General features: G+C 35.3%; 1 protein-coding gene across 5 annotated transcripts in view; it reads left to right on the top strand.

Annotated features, from left to right (window-relative positions):
• Nucleotides 1-16,392, top strand: part of VPS13A (vacuolar protein sorting 13 homolog A) — a 110,064-nt gene extending 93,672 nt beyond the window's left edge. For 3 of the 5 annotated variants that reach the window (XM_032097544.1, XM_032097545.1, XM_032097548.1), the window contains 4 exons: nucleotides 9,808-9,893; nucleotides 10,524-10,647; nucleotides 12,046-12,120; nucleotides 13,542-16,392. In XM_032097544.1, the coding sequence (XP_031953435.1) occupies nucleotides 9,808-9,893; nucleotides 10,524-10,647; nucleotides 12,046-12,120; nucleotides 13,542-13,592 (336 nt within the window). In that variant the 3' untranslated portion in view covers nucleotides 13,593-16,392. Of the gene's footprint in view, nucleotides 1-1,633; nucleotides 2,326-9,807; nucleotides 9,894-10,523; nucleotides 10,648-12,045; nucleotides 12,121-13,541 lie in introns of those variants that run through there. The other 2 variants (XM_032097547.1, XM_032097546.1) reach the window with 1 other exon arrangement.
• The last annotated feature ends 6,110 nt before the right edge of the window (nucleotides 16,393-22,502 follow it).

Genomic DNA, 22,502 nt, shown 5'->3' with positions numbered 1-22,502 from the left:
ATGATTCATCTGCCATTTAAGCAAATTTGACTTAAAAAAATTCCCCTCATAAAGGGAAGTAATTTAAGTTGTGACACACACAGCTTACTGAGTTTCTGGTTTTTCCTCTGTTAGAAATAAAGCTTCTTTCTGGAAATGTTCAACCATAACAAATAAAGTAGTAATTAGCGGTTGCATGAATTTAAACAGAGTTTTAAAAATGCACATGTAAGGATTCACAGTGTGCCATCAAAATGTCATACCAGAATAACCTTTCTGGGGAAGTAGGTAAGAATGAAGTAGCCTTTGGAGAGCATTTTATGACTCATTTTGATTATTGCCACAGCTGTTTGTTCCATGTTGAGTTCCACTCTTGTTTCTCTTTCTCCTGCATTTCATTAGTTTCTCATTCATTTTCTGGTAGAAGAGGATTGACCTGTTGGGGGTGCCTTAGCTATATTCACTGTTCCTTTCACTGGTGATGTAGTTCAGCAGACTGTGAAAATGCCTTGATAATAAATAGTGTACCTGTGCCTTTCTTGCAATGAGATGGCTTTAAACTGTGCTCTCCAATTTATAACTGGTGATACAAAGCAGTATTTCCTTAACCAGAGGGTAGTTAGAAGCTACTACTTATGAACAGCGTAAATTTGGTACTAGTCTTTATCCTCTTTTTGGTAAGAAAATAAATTTAAAAACACCTCCTTTTCTGTTTTAAAGTGTATTGCTAAAACAAATGCTGGTAAACGGAGTCAGCTCTAATGAACTGACTTTACATTGCTTTTACTTCTTAAATTTGTACATTTTTGTATTTTGGGTTTTTTTCTGAGAAACTTTTACAAAAATCTGCCATGTAACAGGTAATTCTAATTTCTCTGTATTGTATGGCTGAGTACAGTACCTTCCATTATCCAACTTAAAAAACACTAAGGTGTGGCCTTGTGTAATGCACTTGATATTTTGTGATGGGAGCCACCATTTGAAAGTAGCTAAAACTGAAGAATTGTTAGCTTCATATTAGTTTTTGCTACTGATGATTCTAGGGAGTAATTACTCTTGAAGAAATGTTTTCAAAGCTCCAAGCAGAGTAGACAGTTCTCCCTGTAGACAGTCAAATCAGAAAATAGAGATTTGCATATTTTTTCCCCCAGACATTAAATTATGCTATAGGATATTTGGTGTCTTAATCTTAGTTTAACCCTTAAGTATACTAATGTTCTTGGTTTTTAATGTTTGTGGCTCTATAGCTGTTACTTAGTTTTGCATGAGACTCAGTGTATTGCATGTCCAGTATTTGAAACAGTTTGAATAAAATAATATTTTCTTATGTGTAAAAAGATTGTTCTCCCCTTTTGCAATGCTTCTTTGCATACAGGTCTGGTGACAATACTGGTCACTATATTGTAGCTTTTCAACAGATTACAGGATTAGGTTGGAATAAAACTTCTTTTGGTCATTTTGAGATTGTATATGCTGATCAAAGGAAATAGGATATAGGTTATTTTGTGTGCTCATACTGTGCCCTAAACTAGGATGTTGCTTCAGAATTTCTGTTTTCTGTAGTTTTGTTTTGGTTTAATTAACAAACTTGCCAGGCAAACTAGTACTTTTGAACTAATACTTCTGCTTTCTTCTTCCCTTACCACGCTTTCAGAAAAGACAGGCCTACAAAGAGTGGACTATGGCTCACAGTAGTAGTGATGATGATGACAGTTAGGATAATGTGGATTGTAACAGATATACATGGCCTTTGTTGCATTCTTTTGACCTTTAAGTTTTAAATGTTGCTGCTATAATACCCGCTGAGAAATCAGATTTTGTGATACTAAATTCTTACTTTTTAAACTGTGAAAAAACGTGGGGATAATAAGCTGTGTGTTGATGAGTGCTAGACAAACAAGCAAATAATATAATAAAGATAGTCTTACAGATAAAACTGGACGTTAGTAAAATAGTATTGAATAATATGAAGAAATAAGTAATACCATGACTTAAGAGTTTATTTCCAGATGTGTTTTTATCAGCTGTGTTTAATGTTTTTGCATTTATATAAGTGTTTAACAGGGTTTATTTACAATTGCTTTAAATGTATTAAGTAAAACTTTACTGAGTTGTACAGTCATTATTGGTGTTAAAATGCTGTTTGACTGTTTTATTCAATTACTATTTCAAAAGTATTTTGTCTGCTTTTCTTCTTAACAATAAACATGCCTAAAGTATATCTAAAATGGATTCATCTGTTCTGTTCCAACATTGTTTCTCCTGTTTCCTGGAACTAGATAGTGTAAGAACACTAAATGGCTTATAAAGGTATTGAAAAATAAAATACATACATTTTGCAAGAAACATTTAACATAAACTTTTGATTTTTCATTTGTTTTACCATAATTTTTAAAATATTTATTATGTGTATCTTTTGATATCCTTAAACATGTGAACTAACAGTTTATTTTGTTTTTTTATTTTGACTATGAAGTGTTTGTTTCATAAATCAGTATCTTTATTTTCATAGCAGCAAAAAAAAAGTAAAAAATCAGCCCTAGAACTAAACTCCATGTAAAAACCACAGACAGGTGTAAAAAATACCAGTAGTTCTTCAAGATGCTGCGTAATAGAAAAAATGGAATATGCAGAAGTATTTAGTTTTTTTATTTACCTAGACATGGGGGCTGAGGGGGAAGTGTCAACACTGGTCCACTACAATTTGGTGTTATAAATTCTACCAAATACCTTTACAAGTTACTGGTTTCTTTAAAAAATATTTATTCTGTATTCACTGAAATGCTTGCACTGTTTTCTCATTCTTTATCACGGTTTGTTACTAAATTCAGATTTTTGTATTGCACTTTAAAGATATCTTGTAATAGATAATTCTGTACCAGTAAGTATTATAATGAGAATTAATTCTTCTGCCAACATCTGGACAGTTGGCATTGCTCTAAAACAATAAGAACTTCTGAAATGTTTGCATATTTAACAAGGTAATGTTATGTCTTTCACTGTCTGTTGGCTTCCACTGATCAAAATTCTGGAGGAAGACCCATTGAAATGTGTTAAGATTGCATATTCTGGCACTATGCATTCAAGAACTGCTGTATAGGCTGATCTTTTGGGACCTGTTGCCTCTACTCTCACAGAGAAAAGGGGGAACAAACTAAATTTGGGAGACGATTTTAGCTGAAATTGCTGATGCTTATGACTGCTACAGGTCATGTGTTGCTGTTTGTTTTGTAATGTTGTCACCTCAAAAGGATGCCTTGCAGAAATAGATGAAAGGCTGTATTGCAGTCTGTTACTGCCTGAAGCATTTTGGGAAGGATTTTGAATGTTTCGGGTACAAATGGATCTCCCATATTTCTTTGAAGAACACAGGAAATCATTTTGATCTTCAGTTCGGGAAAAAGACACATCATGTCGAAAGGTTGAGGAAATTGTTAGGTGTAACATTATGGAAAGGTTACTGTGACAATTAACTTTACTGGTTTTTGAAAATTGAAATAATGTTACCTAACATCATCTTTTTCCTTTGTGCTGTTTTAGTGCAATTTCTTTTTTTATCCTGTGAAATAGTTTTTCTTCCATAATGACCAGTCTTACTAGAAAATGATGTCAATTTTATGAAAAAAACATTTCTTCCTCATTCTAAAACAGCTTTAGAAATGTCACTATTTTTTGACCAAAAATTGACCTACCTTTTAAATTTTTTTAACTTAAAATCCTACAAGTTTATGCGGAACATGGAGGTAAAATTAAACATGAATGGTAGTACTTCTGGGTCAGATATTATTAATTCAAGTTACACTGCAGTATAACAGAGAAGAGTTCTTTCTTTACTTGCTAGATTAAAGGGTTGTAGAATGCTAACTAAAAAAAAAAAAGGCCAACAAAAGTAACAGAACTTGCAAGTGGAGTTGGCAGATATGATTATATGCCCTAGAATATTTTGTCTCTTTGGTGGGGTATAGCTCTATTTTTCTATTTTTGAAGTTTGTCTGTTAACAAAAATGATAGTAATTTCGTACAAGTATTTTACATGTCTCTCTTTTGAGTCTAGGCTCCTCTGAGTATACATGGAAAAAGAAATAAATTGGATGTGTGGATATGGGGATCTTAGATAACAAAAAACTTTACCATGTGGGATATTAGTACTTAATTTGTCTTTAGGTCATGGAACAAAAAGCTGTGAAAACTAGTAGCAGAAACTGATCTTCCTTCAGGATGGAAAAAAACCCCAATCCAAAACTAAAACAAGAACCCCAAAACATGTAGAGATTATTTTCTTGAGGGATTTAAAGTAATATAGCAAAAAATAGAGACCATATTTAATTATTTTTTTTCTTCAATTTAAAGTATTTTAACAGTTCAACTTTTGGCTGCATAATTCCCCCATCCCGTCCCTTTTTAACTGCTGAATTGAATTTGAAGTCCAGTACTGTCCCTGAAAACTCCAGGTCTAAGTGCTCTTCTTTTGTCTCAGATTGCTAGCTTTTGTGCTGTTGACAAGCTGACAATATGGCTTTTCCCAGGAGTTCAGTTTTACTCTTCTTGTGACTTGCATAAACTTCCTTGCTGAGGTGAATAACTGGCTGTGCTCTTTACCTTTGACATTATCCAGTGCATCCCTTTTGTTCAGGATTCTCTGGTGGTCTGGTTTTCTCAAGATGCTCTGTAGACGTAGGTCAGTGCCAGGGGATACTTTAGACAGTTTCTGGAATCATTTAATGGATTGTTTATACATTAATTTTTATTAGTCATTTCCAGAAGCAATAGACCTGCAAGGTCTTGGTCCTGCAGGGGAATAAAGCTGAAAGACTGGTTTTGTGCTTTTGAAGCTAAGTCATTAGCATTTGTACTGTGCAGTCAGTGGTTCTCTGTGTCAATGTCTACCCAACCTCAAAATATATGCAAAATATTTTTTTATTATTATTTTTAATTTGCTTTTATAACCTGTGAGTTTGTCAGAACACTTACACTGTGTTTAGTATAAAGTTGCTGCACAATTCTGTTGCTTTAGAGAAGACAGTCCTTCAAAGCTGTGCTTCAATACCATATCCTATTGGATTGGAGGTGTTCAGCTTTTGGTTTAGCGATTCTTCTTGGTCATGAGCTTCAGATCAGGTAGGATGTTGAAGTGATTTGAACAGGCCTTCGTTCCTTAGTATTCACACTTTGGTTTGCTAGGAAGAACATCTGAGGGGTCGGAAAACTATGTCATGCTAATCCTTTCTCTCTTTCACTCACTGCTCTTGAGCTGGGGTTCAAATCAAAACTTAAACATCCATATCATGAAGTACCCTAAAACTAAGGTTTCACTTCATAAAATTATATTCTTTATGAAGTTCAAATAACTTCATTTTTATTTGAGATTGTCATGACTCTTTCCAGATATTCATGCATGCCATCTAGTTTGCTGGTCCCTTTACTAAGTCACAGATGTCATGATCTGTCCTGCTTTGGAAAATCTTGTCTGTCTAGGTTAAAGGAAAAAGCAGGATCCTTACCACTTAAATGTCCAACATTTGGGTACTATTACACAGCCATTGCCCAATCCCAAATAGAAGACATTTTCCATGAAACCAGCTAACGCCAATTGTTGCAGAGGTACATGGAAGCTTGCATGACTCAGTTTCATTTTAGCTTGATTGTGGTTGAGGCTTAAAGACAGTATTCTTCCATTTCCCTGGTAATGCAGTAATCATGCTTCAAATGCTATGAATCCAAGAGTTTTGGTTGTATTGGCAGGAAACAGAACATCTAGATGTGATCATCATGAGGAAAGTGTAGATCAATATGATTTCTCCATGTCAGCTGTTCAAATGAATGCTCCTGTGTATTCAGATCAAAAATTGATCAAGGTAATTCTGACAGTCAGCATAGGCAATTTATATTTCTACTGTGAAGTAGGAGTTTTGGGTTTTGAAAGAAAGCTGAGCTGCTGTCCTAATTTTTTGTTTTGCATACTGTGACCTTAGATTTAAATGTTAACCATGACCACAAATTCCTGTTGATTTTAATAAAACCATGTTGGTTTCAGAGTTAGTGTTCAGCATGGCTAAATGGAATCTTGAATACTGACACTAACACACCATGGACATTGCACACTGCTTTGCATTTTGTGTAATGATGTTGCACATTAGGATAACTGAAGTGAGGAAGTAGGTAATAAAGGATTATCGGTGGTTATTATTCATAAGTGATGAGAGAATTTTGCATGGCGAAAAAAGAATGTTTTATATGTTATTTTTTCTTTTTCACATTCATTCAAACTACATCTGACAAGTCACCTGGGAACTTCTTAGAACTACTAAATGTTTCTATGGGGAAGACGGGATAGGTAATTATACCAGGTTAGCCTGCTGAAATTAGGAATTCTACAGCTTTTGAAAAAGTAACCTTACAATTTGAGCTGAAAGATGCATTCAGGGTTGGAGTTTCTAACAGCAGTGGATTGCCTTCAGAACTGACACATTTGGACATAACCAGTTCATAGGGAAATATGCTGGTAATCCAGATGAAAATTAATGTCAACATCAAGAGAGAACAGCAGACTTATAACCACTTTTTAAACAGTAACAGCCTTTTCAGTGTTTTTTTTGCATACTGTTTCATCTGAGATAAGTTCAAAAGGTTATCAAACATTCTGACTTAAGTATCACACATACTAGTATTTTTTAGAACTATTACCAGAAGGATCATAGATTTTAATTTTTGCCTCCACTATTTAACACTGTTTAACTCTGTATCATTTCTAACTTTATCAAAGGCCTCTCTGCTTGCTTCTCATTACATTAAGAGAGTGTGGTGTGATTAGGAATCTCTTCCAAGTGCAGAGATACCACTTTTAAGACAGTGAGCATATTGGCATATCTCTGCGTTACTGATCACATTTACTGTTAGATTATTGCAGTGACATCTAAGCAATTGTACTATGTAAGAATTTGCAAGGAGGGGGATCTGTTCTTGTATTAATTCATGCGTTACAGCTTCTGGAGTGTCCTTTTTAAAATAGATTTGCATATACCTAATCAGGTTATTAAAATGTTTTTAATTTGAAATACAGACACTGTCTTTTAAAAAATTTGCATGTGTTTTCTTACAATGTCGAAACTAACATTGAACAAAGAATGACAGATCCATGTTACCTTTCATAGTTTTGCGTCACCAAACAGTGGTCCAAGTTGCTGTCTTTCTCCAAACAATGGCTACATACTATAGAAGTTTTAAGAACTATTTATGCATCTGTATTGAGTGATCAATTATATGTCATTTTATGTTTGAGTTGTATTAGACATTTCAGTAGCAGTGCAGTAGTGAGCTTGTTATAAGAATTATCAGCAGTATCCCTCTATTATGTATTTCCTAATGAATAGATATAAGTCTAATACTAAAAGGATTAAAGATTGTAAATGAAGGGTAGAAAAATCCAAAGGCAGAAAATTTAAAATTAGTTACTGCTTAGCATTGGCATAGATAAAAGTGTTCCCTTTGTAAATAGCCTGTGCAGCATTTCCCTCTGTTTTATTTCTGAATTAACTCCTGTTGTCTACTATAAAAACAGATAACTTGAGTTTATGATTTTTGACTCATAGCTAGCAATGAGGACTAGTTATCTCAGTGTATGCTACATGCCAACAATGTTTTTGTGCTCCACAAATCACACGTTCGGGAATCTTAGTAGAATGAAACACTTTTTGTATAATTTGGTATACATTTAAATAGTTTTTGTTTAGGGTTGTCATTTGTGCAGTGGTTAAGTACTGTACTTTCATAATAATTTTCACAATTCCCAATTTGTTATCAGTAAGCTGAGTAAGTTACAGCAGGGGACATGACTTCTTGAAAATTAGCTAGCAAGCTAATGAGAAGACAGAAAGAGGTAGCACCCCTCTCCTAAATCTCACTTAAGGGGAATTAATACTTGGATTGAGAGCCTTACTTCAGTGCTATGCAAAGCATAAGAAAGTTATCTCCTCCAACATGGGAAATCCTCTCCATCCTAATAAGGCTAAATTGCTAAATGCTTTTACACTATACTTACTTTGAATAGAACAGAGATACTCGTCATTCTGTGTGACATTTATAATTTTGGTCAGTAAGAGATATTTGTGTCATTGTCACAGTGTCTTGCAGTTAAGTGCAGTTATGTGTATTTTTTACCTCTTCTGAACCACCCTTGCTCTTTCCACACGTGTTATTTCTTTTCTTGTCAGCCTTCTCTTCCATTTCCCTGTCTTTCTTTCTAAGCCACTAATGAAAATCCATCAGGGCGTAGACCTAGACCAGTAGCCTGACCTGTGGGTCACGTATCCTATCCATGCTGTCCAGAGGCTGTCCATACAGCCTCCTTTGTCTTCTAACCATCCAGTGTATTATGTACTGGAATGTTGTAGAACAGCTACCTTTTAGAGAGGTTTTTTTAGTTATTTACTTATTTAGGTCCAAGCTGCTGTTTAATACAAGAGGCAGGGAGACACATTTCAGAGGCAGAGCAAAGCCTCAATAAAGCTTGCATAAGAAGTTTCCAAAAATTTAAAAAAACAAAGCTTATTTTCCAAGCCCTTAGTTCCTCATTTCTTGCTGAATTCATCCTGCTCCCAACAGTAGCTCTTGCAAAAATAAACGCAAGCAGTGACTTCTGTAAGTAGGCACATGATCAATAGCTGTGATTTTGTACCCTAACCAAGTTGGGGAAAGAGAAATAATTTGAACTTTCTAAGAGCTTTTTGGAAAGCTCTCTTTAGGGTAACCTGCTACTCAAATATTCATGCATTTTAGTCACAAAAGAATTGGTATCTTTGGGGAAGACGTAATTTTTAAAAAGTCTGTTTGGGCAAGTGGAATTATCCACACAGTCAAATTTGTACGGCACACTAATCAGATATCTTCATCATTTTACTGTGGTGGGGAACATACATTAAATGGTTTGCTTTCCTAATTGTTTTAAGATCTAATCTAGATATTTTTAAAATTTTGGCATACATATATGAAGCTATATGTTTGTAGTTAAATCTTTTTTGATAATTATACTAGTTTATTCTAATCTGGTGTTGCTTCCAAGTTGTAACAGCTGGGAAGCATGCAAGCAATCATGTTGCTATTCCCAACCAAGATACAGTAATATTAATTTGACCACTAGTTTAATCACTCAGTGCTCAGAAAGTCAGAAATCCAACGCTTGCCAAGTCATGTGAGAGGTACAGGGCTTCTGTTTTTAAAAGGTTATTAATCTGCCGTCATCAATATTTAAAATATATTGCTCATTAAAAGTATTCTGCTACAGTATTCACATTAATTATAGGAAATGGTTAAGTTCGTGGGGAAACAAAAGAATATAGGAGAATGCTAAGTATTGCCTCAAGTGTATTATTGTCTCACTGTCTACATGATAATGGTGCTTACATACAGTTAGGTATAGATTTATTCTCTGAGTTAATTAGTCAGTGTTTTGTAGGCAAAGACATAAAGTAGGAAAGGAATTTTTATTTTGTTTGTTGTCTCAGAACTGTATTAGTTAGCAGAAGTTCAGTGTGTACCAAAAGTGTGTAGAAAACTGAGTCCTGAAATTTTTTGAAAAATGATATTGTTCCTTGTCAGTTTTGGTTAGGATTGATTTTTATTTATATAGCTGTATTAACAGCAACCAAGTAGTTATGAACATTAGCTATTACAGATATTAGTTGTATTCTGACTTTGTGAAAGTAGCCTTTTATTTTGAAGTATGTGCTTTGTTACCATTTATAGTTTTGGAGCATAACTACCTTTTATGCACAAAATTGGTACATTAATTTACTAGCATATTAAAAGCTATAAAACTTTTATCTCTTTTAGAAAATTGAAAATGGAAGATTTGCAAAACTCAGATATATTGCACATGCTATGGTCAACAGTACTGATCTGTTAATGGTAACAAAAAGGTAAACAGTTTTAACTCTGAATAATATATACTTAAAACAATCATCAAAATGTGCATGCCTTGATGATTGCTGATCAGTAACTGCACTGTCACCATATATGTAGACAAAATAATGGGGAAGGCATGCCTAATGTGCTGTTAATAATCTTTAACAGTGTCATTGTTAGGAGAAGAGTGTTCAGTGTTATTTCTTTCCTATTTAAGAAGGGAAAAGGAGTATTGGTTTTAAGATTTCTTTAGCTGAGAAGGATTTGTTATAAACTGGGTTAGGCTAAAATCAGCTGAACTGTGAGATTCACTTACAATGGTGTATTGAAGGAAAGAGGATAATACAGGAACAGTCAATGTCTAGTAGTGGAGTATGAGACATCCTTCTCAAGTATTGCTTGAAGTAGTGTTACAGTTTTGCTATGAATTTTAAATTTAAATTTTAAAAATATTTTAAATGTTAGATTTTCAAAAATCACTCTTTTGGAAAGTGTGCTGTATAGTTAGAGATCATGAGATGAAACCTATTTTGCAATGATGAATGAATTCACTAGAGCAAGTGAATTCATAACTTGCTCTAGTGAATAACTTCTAAATATTTTTATATTAATTTTTAAAACTACTTTTATTTTCTGGTGCCTAGTGGTGTGTTATTTGTGACAAAAGGGACATTTGGACAGCTGACATGTGAATGGCAGTATACTTACGATGAATTTACCAAAGAACCATTCATCGTTGATGGTCGAAGATTGCGCATTGAGGCCAAGGTACATTACTCTTACCATGTTTTGTTGTTGTTTTGTATTACTGTTTATAAAATTGAACTTTGAATTTCTGCTCACTCTCCGTTGAGTTCTTGATCTCCTTTGTATTTGAGATGCATTCAGAGAAGGGAGTTGAAATTTGACATGGGTGAACTCCTCAGATAACAAGTCTCTGGCTGTTCTAAGCAGCATGGTGACTTGGTCTTTGCAGATGAAATTATTCCTTGAGCCCCAGGCATTTTTTGTTTGTATGTACCAGTTCGCAGTGTATTCACAGTCTGGAAAATGGTGATACTACAAAAGGCTCAGAAGATTACAGAATGTTTTTATTATGCTCTCTGGGGCATATAATAAGGTTTTATTGTTGTCAAAAATGACCATAATGACATATATTTTTCCCTTTCAATACAAATTGAAGAATGTTGCTCTTAGTTGCAATTTTTCCTTAAAAAAAAAGGAACCAAACCTTAAAATTCCTTTCCCTGGTAAGATGGCAAAGGACATAAGGAGAAAGATGACCACCAATGGCTATTTACAGAGGCAGTTTCTTAATAAAAAATCTTGAATTCTTATTGAAATGTTAACTGCATTTAGTTTCACTTAATGAATTTGCCTGCTGGTGTTTTTAATAAGCTTCACATGTGTAATTACACATATTGGTTGTCAGGACAGTCTTGACAGTGCACAACGTCATTCAGTTTTTCACTCAGATTATTTGTTTCTATTGCAGAGAGCATGAAAGGCAGAGCCATATTGGTTTGGAATCCTCCAAACTGGATTTCTGACTGCAAGTGAACTTTTACAGGATGAAATAATTCTTAGTGTTTCTGCCATTTTAGACAATGCTGAATAACATATCCATCTTTACCCCTACACAGCAGTCATTTCAGAATCCATTAACATGTCTGCAGTATGCTCTTTATTGAAATCTGTGATTGAAAACTGTATTTTGCAAATAACTCCTTCTGTTTTTCTTTCTGAAGCCTAAGTTGCTGGTTTTGCTACCTAAGTCCACTACTTGCAAGTCAGTGTTGATGGAATGTCCACTCAAGTAATGACTTGAAGGAGAATTACAAATTAAAACCTTGGAGAGTAATGGATTTTGTTACCATATGTACATTATCTGCCTTCCATTCCTACACACTTTTATAGACCCTTATCCAGGGACTCCATGGTAGAAAGGGGAGTCTGTTATTGCTGGAGTGTTCACTCTACTGTGCTTTCATGCAGAAAATTACCTCTCTCAGGGTATGTGCATGTGATGCAAACATACTCAGATGACTGTTCTTGGTACATGTGGCTGTTTGAACCATTATAGCTGCCTTGCTAGTAAATAGCATCCTATTCTTAAAGCCTGAAGTAACTAACTTCAATTTTAAATTACTGTTTTGTTTTTTTTAGGAACGAGTTAAGTCTGTCTTCCATGCCAAAGAATTTGGAAAAATTATTAATTTTAGAAGTCCAGAGGATGCTAAGGTAAAGTCAAAATACTATTAAAATTATACTGTGGTAAATTTGACTTAAAAAGTGTAACAGAAATACTCTTAACCCGAAACTATGTATATTTAAAATTCAGTATTTCCACATATCCATTACAGAGATGGAAATAGCAATAATCTACTCCATAATGAATTTCAAAAATACTCAGTTCCAACACCAGACTTTTCCCTACATAAATCTTTGGAATTACAGCAGTCTGACAAAAGATTGATTAAACAGTATTGCTAACAAAAATTAAACAATCTAGAATATGAATTTAAATAGTACATTTTAATAGAACAAAAATATTTGTAAATCACTCCTAGTTTTGTTCCTGGTGGGGGGCAGGGGTGGGGTGTTACTGCTCTGTTCCTTAAGATACAGTTTTGTTTGAAGAATGAAGAAAATCCTTAAGAAGAATACCAGTAGTTTATTTGATATATGGTATTAATGCTATTGTTATACACATTTTCTGATAACCTTTTCATTTTAACATCACTAGTTTTGACTACAACAGATAGTAGGAACAGTTCAGATCTGCTACCAGAACTATAAGGTAGCTGCCTGTGAAAGTACTGCCTTGTTTTTAACTAGTGTAGCTAGTAATTTTCAGAAAAAATAAACGAGCCTTGTGTATACTTCAGTGGGGTGTGGTTCCCTGAGATCATGGTCTGAGACAGCTTGCAAAAGTTGCATTCTCTCATTAGTTTAAATTGCTTTTGTCTTTGTGAGGGTAGTTTCTAGCTGCAGGTAAGTGATAGCAGTTAACTCTTACCTCAAAAAGGTAAGGGCCCTGTGCTGAATTTGACTTGCCTGTAGTCTTTGGAGGTACTGAGGTTTTCTGGTTTTACTTTTTGGCTCTGGTGGAACAGGGGTGGGCAGAGCTGAGGTCCCTTAGTCTCTGTGGGAAAAGAATCCTGTCTAAGCCCCAGCTAAATCAGGAACAATTCCAAAAGTGAAATTAGTACATCATATTACGTATACCACAAGTCTTAAGTAAGGAAAAGATTATTTATTTTCTAAATAATTTATCACATTGCTGCAACCTGTTACTGTCTTCTGTCTGTTGTGATCCTTGCTTCTCTGTTGTCATCTGTCTACAGTTGTAGACTAAAGCAGAGCCAGGAGAGGGGTTAAATGTTGTCTTCTTTTTTTTTAAAATCTTACTCCTTGAAGTACAGACCAGGAAACAAGTTTAATTAGACATGGTATCAAATGCCAAATATTGGTGCATGAATGGCTCCATTTTCATGTTAGAAAGCCAGGGGTTTATAATCTATGGAAGTATTTTTAACACAGTGTTAAAACTTGGTTAGGAAGAGAGCAGACAGTAGTGACAAAAACCAGTGTAGTTTTCAGCTGCTTTGTCTGTTTTGTACCACAGAAAGATTATTATTATTACTTTTTTCTTCACACAGTGGATCCTTTCCAAACTAGAAGAAGTAAGAGAGAATCAGCCAAAATTGTAATGAATGGAGAAGCACCAAGATATGAAGAACACTGAACGGCTACCTTTTAATTCCTCTTTCACAAGCAGAACTGTTTGAATATCAGCAACAAAAGCAAAGACAGGAGGGAGGGAAGATTTATCCAATTGCTTATTATGGTCACAATGGTCTATATCAGAAAAGTAGATGATGTTAGCTTAAAAAATTATGTAATGATAAAAAAAATTCTGCCAAATTTTGTCTTGGTTTGCTTGATTTTTTAATGTAAGAACTTCAGATTTCATTTTTTATATAAGCAGTATAAAGTGAGTGTGTCTTAACCTTTGATACTGAAATTGAACTCTGGAATAATTATTATGATACTATTCAGAGCAAATCTTGCAGTTTTGATTTGATGGTGAAAATCAATACTTTATGTCTTAGTTTTAATATGACTTGAGGCTGTGTTGAAATACAAATTTCTTTGTCAAAGGAAATTTTAACTTAATCACTAGTGTTACAACTCGAAATACAAGGAGGAGGCTACTGATCAGAGAATTTGAATTTAGATCACAAGTGTCTGCTTAGTTGACAATACTAGGTTTTTTTGTAAATGAGTGGACCAGATCACAATTACAGATACAGTACAGTATTGCTTTTAGTGTAAACTTTTTTATATCCTACTCGAGGAAATGTTGCAGCACCTCAATCAATTATTACAGAAAATATAACAGTTTACAAAAATGTGTATTGGGGAGAATTAACTCTGCACAAAAAATATTAATAAAAGCCTATTATTTTGAATAGAAGTTAGGAACAGTCTTGCAACTCAAGAAGGAGTTTATGGGGTTATAAGTGCACTGTTGCATACCAAAAACAAATGCCTTGAATTACACAATATTGTGTGCTAAGCAAGTGACTGGTGAAGTCAAATTTATATTAAATAATAAATATAATGTCACAGTTGCTTTTGTTAACTTTTCTTACCTAATGGAACTTTTTTGTTTCATACCCAGACAGCAACATTTTATTAGCTTGAATGTCTGCAATTCTGTTTATTTCTTAGATGTAGTACTCATAGTATTGTTAATTGGCTGTTTACTGCAGTTGATACAAAAAATACATGAAACACATGTACTTTTTTACACATGAAATACAGTGTTATATGAAGGTTTCCATAAATTCCCATATCAAAATCTTCAAAATATCTTGTACATATAGAAAGTACCTACTGCCAAAATGTGATTTCCAAACAATAGTTTGGAATACTCATAGCTACAGAATAGAATTCTAACATTGCTGGTGATGCTTGAAATATCCAAATTGTTCCATTACTGTAAAATGTAAAACAACTAGCATGTAACCTATAGTTGAAGATATTTAATTTACTGTAAGTCTTGCCATTGGTGTTGAGTAACCATTTAGTTGGTTACAAAATACATGTAATCTTGCAATTTTCCCCATAAACTGTAAATGGAATCAAAATATTTTAAGGGGATTCCAAAATATTACAATGATGGTGTTACTCCACTCATTTTGTACACCAAGTACATATCAAGAGTATTAACTCAGGTTGTATCATGCCAAACTTCCATACTTTGCCTTAGATAAGTAGTGGTTTTAGGTGCACTGAGTACCATTCTTTATCTGTCACTTGTTTTTCATCTGTCATTTCTGTCTTAGGCATGATAGTTCATTTAATATCCTCATAATGTTCTTGACAAGTATGTGGTCTCCTCTCCATCCCCAGCATTTACGGAGTACCTGCTGCAAATTTCATTTACAATACCTCTTGTGTGTGTACTTTGTACATTCCCATTTGTGTGTAGCTTTTCCATTTACCTGATTCTAAATATTTTTTCTCCACAGAACCTATGTTTTAATTATTTCTTACATTTATTTTGCCAACGAGCTCTGATTCTCAAATCTCATCTGGCTTTTCAGTAATATTTAAACAATCTAACACTTAATGTTGAAGGATTTATTTTAAATGTGTGTATTTGTGGTTAAGCAGCTCATGTTTTGGAAGGCATAGCAATTCCCCCAGAATGGCATTTTTCCTACAGAGTATAAAATATTTTGGTCTTCTGTGCTAACTAAAAGCCTTAAGACAGGGTCTGAAATGTTCAGAAGTCAATGTGGGACCTCTCTTCCACATCCCTTGTTTCCACTTGTAATGAAAATATGATTTTCTATAGGTCCCTTTTCTAGTCCATAAGTTGTGTCTTTTGACTTTGGCTTTTTTAATAAAGCTTTCTCCATACAGTTATGAAAGAAATTTGCCATTTCTTGGCAAACACCGATTGTCTCCTTTAGCTATATATCGCCCCAGGAGGAAGAGAAAGGTATTCAGACTTGGGCCATTGTGTAATTTTCTGGATTGCTGCAGATTGTATGAGATGTCTACTCTGCTGTGCCTCATTCCTTATTGCAATATGCATATTTTTTTCAACAAGAAGGCTGAATAGGTATGTTAATTTTTATTGAAAGTGTATATGCAACTAGAAAAGGGGATCTCGATAAAAATTAAAATGTAGGCATTTAGTTGTGCCTACTGTGGTGTTTAAAAGTGTATCTTGGCCTTTACTGAAATGCTAAAGAACAGTTTCTCTTTTATATGACTGTTATGTAAACTTAATACATTTGAGAAATGTCATTTGGGTTTTCAGTTTGCTAAGGGTTACAATTACCTCTAAGAAATTGCAGAAACATTTGTAAGTCTAATTGTTGCACTTCCTTTTTGTTCATCTGCATGGCTTTCATGGCATGGCTCTCTTGGTTTGCACCCCACCCTACCCCCCCCTTCTTAATCTTGAATAAAGTGAAACTGAATTTTATTTGACTGAAATGTGATTATTATGTGTTTTCTTTATATACTGCTTTAATTAATAGAGAGTACCATTACTCAGAATTTTGTAGGTCAAGTCAAATCCTGTTTATGAGAACACGTGGTCAAACTTCTGTTGCAGTCATCTCAGGAAAACAGAATTACAGACTTTAGAATTTACCTTTGGTTTATTGTAAGGACAAGTTTTTAGTAACTGGATTAACATGTATAAGCTTATTTTTAAATTGTTTTTTGGGGGGTGTGGGGCGTTTTTTTGGCTGTTGTTTTTTTGTTGTTTTTTTCTTCTGTTGCTGTATTGAAAAAGACATGATGGTGTTGCCAGATGATAGAATCATGGAATGATTTGGGTTGAAAGGGACCTTACAGATGACCTAGTTCCAACCCCCTGCTCTGGGCAGGGACCCTTTCCACTAGACCAGGTTCCTCAGAGCCCCATCTAAACTGGCCTTGAATGCCTCCAGGGATGGGGCATTCACAACTTCCCTGCGCAACCTGTCCTCACAGGAAAGAATTTCTTCCTGATAGCTTAATGTAAACCTACTCTCTTAGTCTGAAGCCATTTTTCCTTGTCCTGTCATTATGTGCTTTTGTCAAAAGTTCCTCTCCAGCTTTCTTGTAGGCTCCCTTCAGGTACAGGAGACTGCTGCATCATCTCCCAAGAATCTTCCTTTCCCAGGCTTAACCTCCTGATTCGTAAAAGAGCTCTGTCTTCATAAAAGAACTGCTCCAGCCCTCAGACTATCTTCCTGGCCTTCCTCTGGACCATCTCCAACAGGTCCGTGTCTTCTATTGAGGGCCACAGAGCTGGCACAGCACTAAAGGTGCAGTCCTGTGAAACTGGAATAGAGGGGCAGAACCCCCTCCCTCTCTCTGCTGGCCACACTGCTTTGGATGCAGCCCAGGATACATTTAAATTTCTGGGCTGTAAGTGCACACAGCTGCGTTGTGTCCAGCTTCTCATCCACCAGAACCTCCAAGTTCTACTCAAGGCTGCTTTCAATGCATTCTCTACCCAGCCTGTATTTGCCCTTAGAATAACTCAATTCTTATGAAATCCTCTTTTTAAAATTTTTTCTCCTCCTCATAAAGATTCTGTATGTATGCCATTAGCTATTTGTTATCTTTAGCATTTTACAAAATTATTCTTACCTGTGCACTTGGGAACTTTCTGCCCAGTATATACTATGTGTATACATATAAACATACATGTATGTATGTATATGCAAGTACATCTATGCATCACCTAGGAGCCGAAGCTTTATGTAATCTGTGCAGCTATGATCTTGGTCACAATTTTTTCTTTTGTGACTGCAGGAATCTACAGTTCACTGATCATACACACAAGATTTTATTATGAGGATTTGATTGTCTTCATGGCAAATCTGGAACAAGAATTTTGAATATTCTTGTAATACTTTAAGGGAAGAATAAATTTGTTTTAAGTCTGCTCCAACAAGAAGTAAAAGAATGTCTCATGTAATTTTTTTTTTTTTTAACTTGCCATGGTGCATCAAAGTCTGAAACAAATGTGACTGCCAGAACAGGCATGATGGGGTAGAACACTAACAGGCAAAAAGGGGAAAAAATGGAATTATCTTTTTGCTGGATGTCTCCAAGTGGTTTCTTATCTTTGTGCATGTTCACTGCTTATTGCATCGAGCAGATTGAGAACTGGGTGCAGAGGTTTTTCTTGGTCAGTGCCTTCATGTAGGCTTTGATTGTTGGTTTTGAAGTGTGACAATAAAGCAGTCTTGCGCTGATGAGTCCTGCAATGGTAACAGTCTCACCATCTGCAAAACTCCTGTTCCAGCAAAGCCAGGCTCCCGCATTCATGGTTCCAGTGTCCTACTCATATAAACAGCAAATCTTGACTCTTAGAGGAAACCTCTAGGAGTTTAAACATATTTTTCTGGAAGTTCCCAAGGGGCTCAAAACTGGATCAAGCAGTCCAAGCATTTGGGCATTTCATATGCTTTCTTCTAATAAATCTGCTGCCCTAGGCAAGTATTTGTGTTGATGTCTTTTCATGTACTGGAATTTTTAAAGTGAAACTCCATTTTCTATAGATTTCATGACAAGAAATGCTTTTGAATTATGCTCTGAGCAACAGTGGTTAATTTAGGACAGTAGGTTTGAGGATTTAGCATGACATCAGTACTTCTAAAGGAGGGTACAGATGACGTCCTGGGAACATGGCCGATAATCACACAGATGGGCTGTTGTATTCTGTGCCTTCTGCCACCCCCCCTTGGCTGCCTCTCATTCAGCAAGTGGCTCTGTAGGCCTGTGCTTCATCCCAGGGTGTTCTTCACTGTTCCCTCAGCATAGAGAACTGCCAGTCACTAAGTATGGACACAGTGTTATAGGTCAGTGTCCTTCACTTCCTTAAAAACATAAAAGCATTGTTAAGAAGGGGCTTCTCCTGCTTTTTCCAACACTAAAGAAAGAGCAGATGAGTCAAATGTTACAGACTGTTTTCTTCTGGAAACACTACTTTTTCTGTACTGCTGGAAAAAAGGGATCTGTATTGTTTGATATGTGAAACTGCAAACATCTTTTATGAGCAGGGAAAGGTCAGGGTGTGCTTTTCCCAGGACCGAGCTGTGAGAGCTATCACCTGGCGGAATACACAAAAGCACTACTCAAACTAAAAAGTCATTAGAACTTTATTTTTTTCTGTGCTGCACAGAAATTGCTATTTTATGCTGATAGTAAAAAACTATTGCTATATTATTTTCTCTTAGAAAAATGGCATTTTCATGTATTTAAGTATAGGAGAACATCAGCACATCTTTTGAGCTTAGTTACCGCTATTAAGAGGCTGTTCTACTAACATGCTGTACTTACCAGTGTTGCTGGGTGAGCTGATCGAGTGCCAGTAACCTCTGCAAGTTTTGCATGGTAAGAACAGCTTTGAAAATGGCCCTCGTGCCTTAATTGTTTTGTCTGAGAACTGTTGACCCAGTGAAGGAGAGCTGACTGTGCTATTAGTGGTGTTGACTTCTTTAGTGGAGAGGTTTGTAGTTGGGCAGAAATTGTAGCAGGTAGGAAAATGGCTGGAAATCTTCTAAAGAGCTCTCTAAGCTGTAGAAAACCACCCATGAAGCTTAATGGCAGGGGAAATGCAAAGTGCAAATAGCAAGTTATGTTAGTGCCTTGGAGGAGTTTAAGGCCTAGTTTATCACAGGTTAATATTTCAGCTCCCATGGAAGTGAATGCTGGGAACATTTGTTAAATGCCTTGCTCTTTGAGAAAGTATTTTTGTAAAGCATTTGTACAAAAACATAATGATGCACAACATTCACCAGTAATTAGTATTTTGTAATTATTTTTTGAATGTCCTAGGACTTGGTCTATCAAGGCTACAGAGAGCTACTTCTATAAAGTGTAATAGGCTTACCCTAGTCTTTCAACTGCACTGCTCAAAACAAAAGTATAAAAATTTCTAGCACCCTAAAAACCCCTAACTTGTTATTTTTGAGGCATTACTGTTTCAAATTTTATAACCTGTGATTGTAAATGCTGAATTTAAAAAAAAAATCTTAAGAATATACCAGCTGGACAGCAGTGTAGCTATGTAAATTCTTCTACATACACCTGATTCTTACAGCTGTCAACAAATAACTCACAGACAAATCTGAGATGCGAAATACGAACACAATATTTTAAATGTATAACTTAAAAAGTAAACTTTAATTCTTTAAAATTATTTTAATCCATATTTCTTCAGTAAATATAAATCCCCCTTCCATTTCTGTAAACGGTATTTAAAAAGATGCCTTTTTTTTGATCAACGCAGGCTGTGTTATGAGCAAGCCACGCTTTGTGGCTGCAACCATGTTTTTCCTTTGAAACAGGTTAAACTCCCTCAGGTTTAATGGCCTTGACAACAGCAAAGACAAAATTAGTATTTTCTGTCTGTGGCATGAGTGAAGTGGGAAAGATTATCTTCTTGTCTGGATTCTGATCCTGATACAGGTCCAAAATTAAGTCTCTGACAGCTTTGACATCTTGTTTTAGTCCAAAGCGGAAATTGTGGTTTTGAATAGTTAAAAGATACAGATTAAGGAAGAAAAACTTGGACAGTATCATAACAGTCTAATTTTGTATTTAAATGTCAAATCACCATAAAGACATAGTCCCTTGTTAGCTTTTTCTCATTCATATGTTAGTGGAACAAAGGCTGTTTCTAAAATGTGTGGAGTATGCTTTTTTCAACGGTAAACCTTACAGGTCAAAGTAATTTTTTCCAAAAGCCTACTGAAATTATCCAGCATATGTTAATATGCTACACTGTCATAGTTTGTCAAAGGCCATGAGAGAAATTAAGTTTTCTAAAACACACAGTATAAATAGGATTCTCTTTGGCCAAGAAGGGAACATGTGTTTTCTCTATAGCTAATAAATTAATACAATATTTTTAATTTCTGATTGTAGGATTCAACATAGAATCATAGAATCATTTAGGTTGGAAAAGACCTTCAAGATCATTGAATCCAACCTTTGACTGATCATCACCTTGTTGACTAGAGCATGCCACATCCAGTTGTTTCTTGGAACACCTCCAGGGATGGTGACTCCACCCACCACCTCCCTGCTGCTGAAGCTCCCCTGGTGTATGTTGAGGCTTGATACATGTCTTGCAGAATATAATCCTGTATTAAGTAATAGAATGTATGTTCTTAGTGATGTAAAGCATCAGTAACATTTGTTAAGGGAAGTTATTCAGGCTGCTTTTATAACTTTCACCTTTTCTCTCAAGTCCACTGACCATAATTTTTCTTTTAATTATTTCTATTACTTGGCAGGAAGAATAGAAGCATCCACTATTGCGACCCTTAGCTTTTTTTGTTACCCCTCCTCCTTCTCTCAGTGTCTTCAGCTTGCTTCCATAACTTTATCCAACTGGAAGCTGCAAACATACTTCAGGGCTTTAGCATATCTACTAGGGCCTTCTCTTCCAAACAGCTACAGGCAGGAGATAGAAACTGTTAGCTCTAATGGAATTAAACTACATTCCAGTAGGAACTCCGGTTACTACAAATACTTTGCACCACTTCTCTCCCCCATCCAAGACTTAATTAAACTAATAGTTCAGCATACACGGTAATTGGGTTGCTTGAATTGGAAAGCTTTTTTCATATAAGGTAAATTTTCTAAAGCAATGTTTTGAAACACCATTCAAGTTACTGTGTTAACTTTGGAGACTAAAAGGAATGGAAACACATACAACACTCACTGAATGCAAAAGCGTGAAGGACCGTAGAAGGAAAGCTGCAGCAACTACTTTCACAGTTGTATACTGAATTATTTGGCAGGTCATCTTACCTAAAAGAATATTTTCTAAATAAAAAGGACACTCAATCATTCCTGTAGTTGGCACTAGGACTCCAAGAATATCTTGACGAGCTGGCACAAATGAGAACGTAACAGTATGACCAAGGTTAGGGAGACAACTGAAAAGTTAATACAACAGAAACAAGATGAAGGCACTATCATAAATTAATCACACTGACTCAAACACAAAGTACTAACTAGAAATCACTAAAGTGTTCCCACAGAAGCAGCTGAATAGAAATTCAGTTGTGCATGGCCTTAGCACAGTTGTTGCAGACATAAAATAATCAAACCCTTTAACATTTGTTTGAGTAATCTTTGCTATTACCCCAAAATAAACATAAGGATTAAGATCTGAAGGCAAATATAAATATCAGTCTAGTTAATAATGCTTCCCAACAGTACTCTCTCCCCTGTCTCTTCATCCGTGCTGTTTATATCGTACACTAAAGTGAAAGGCTGCAAAGAAGAATGCTTCGGACTTAAATATTTTTAATATAAAAGACGATGCATTTAGTTTCTTGTCTGACTACGCTATTATTATTAACGTTGCTCTCCTTAGCTTCACAAGTCTTATGGTTTTAATGTCTGGGTTTAAGTTTTAGGATGACATTCCTGTGCCTCGATAAAATGTGTTTGTGTGCAAGGAGGGCAAGATTCCTCTCTGCAATCTACCTTCCCACCACTAGATGTCAACCTTAGATCATCCATATCCCTAACGAGGGCGGAAGTCCTAGGAGGATTAGAACAAAAAAAATAGATGTATT

Source organism: Corvus moneduloides, chromosome Z, assembly GCF_009650955.1.
Source record: "Corvus moneduloides isolate bCorMon1 chromosome Z, bCorMon1.pri, whole genome shotgun sequence".
In the NCBI taxonomy this organism is placed as follows: domain Eukaryota; kingdom Metazoa; phylum Chordata; class Aves; order Passeriformes; family Corvidae; genus Corvus; species Corvus moneduloides.
Note: the sequence above shows the minus strand (reverse complement) of the source record. Positions and strands in the feature narration are given on the sequence as shown.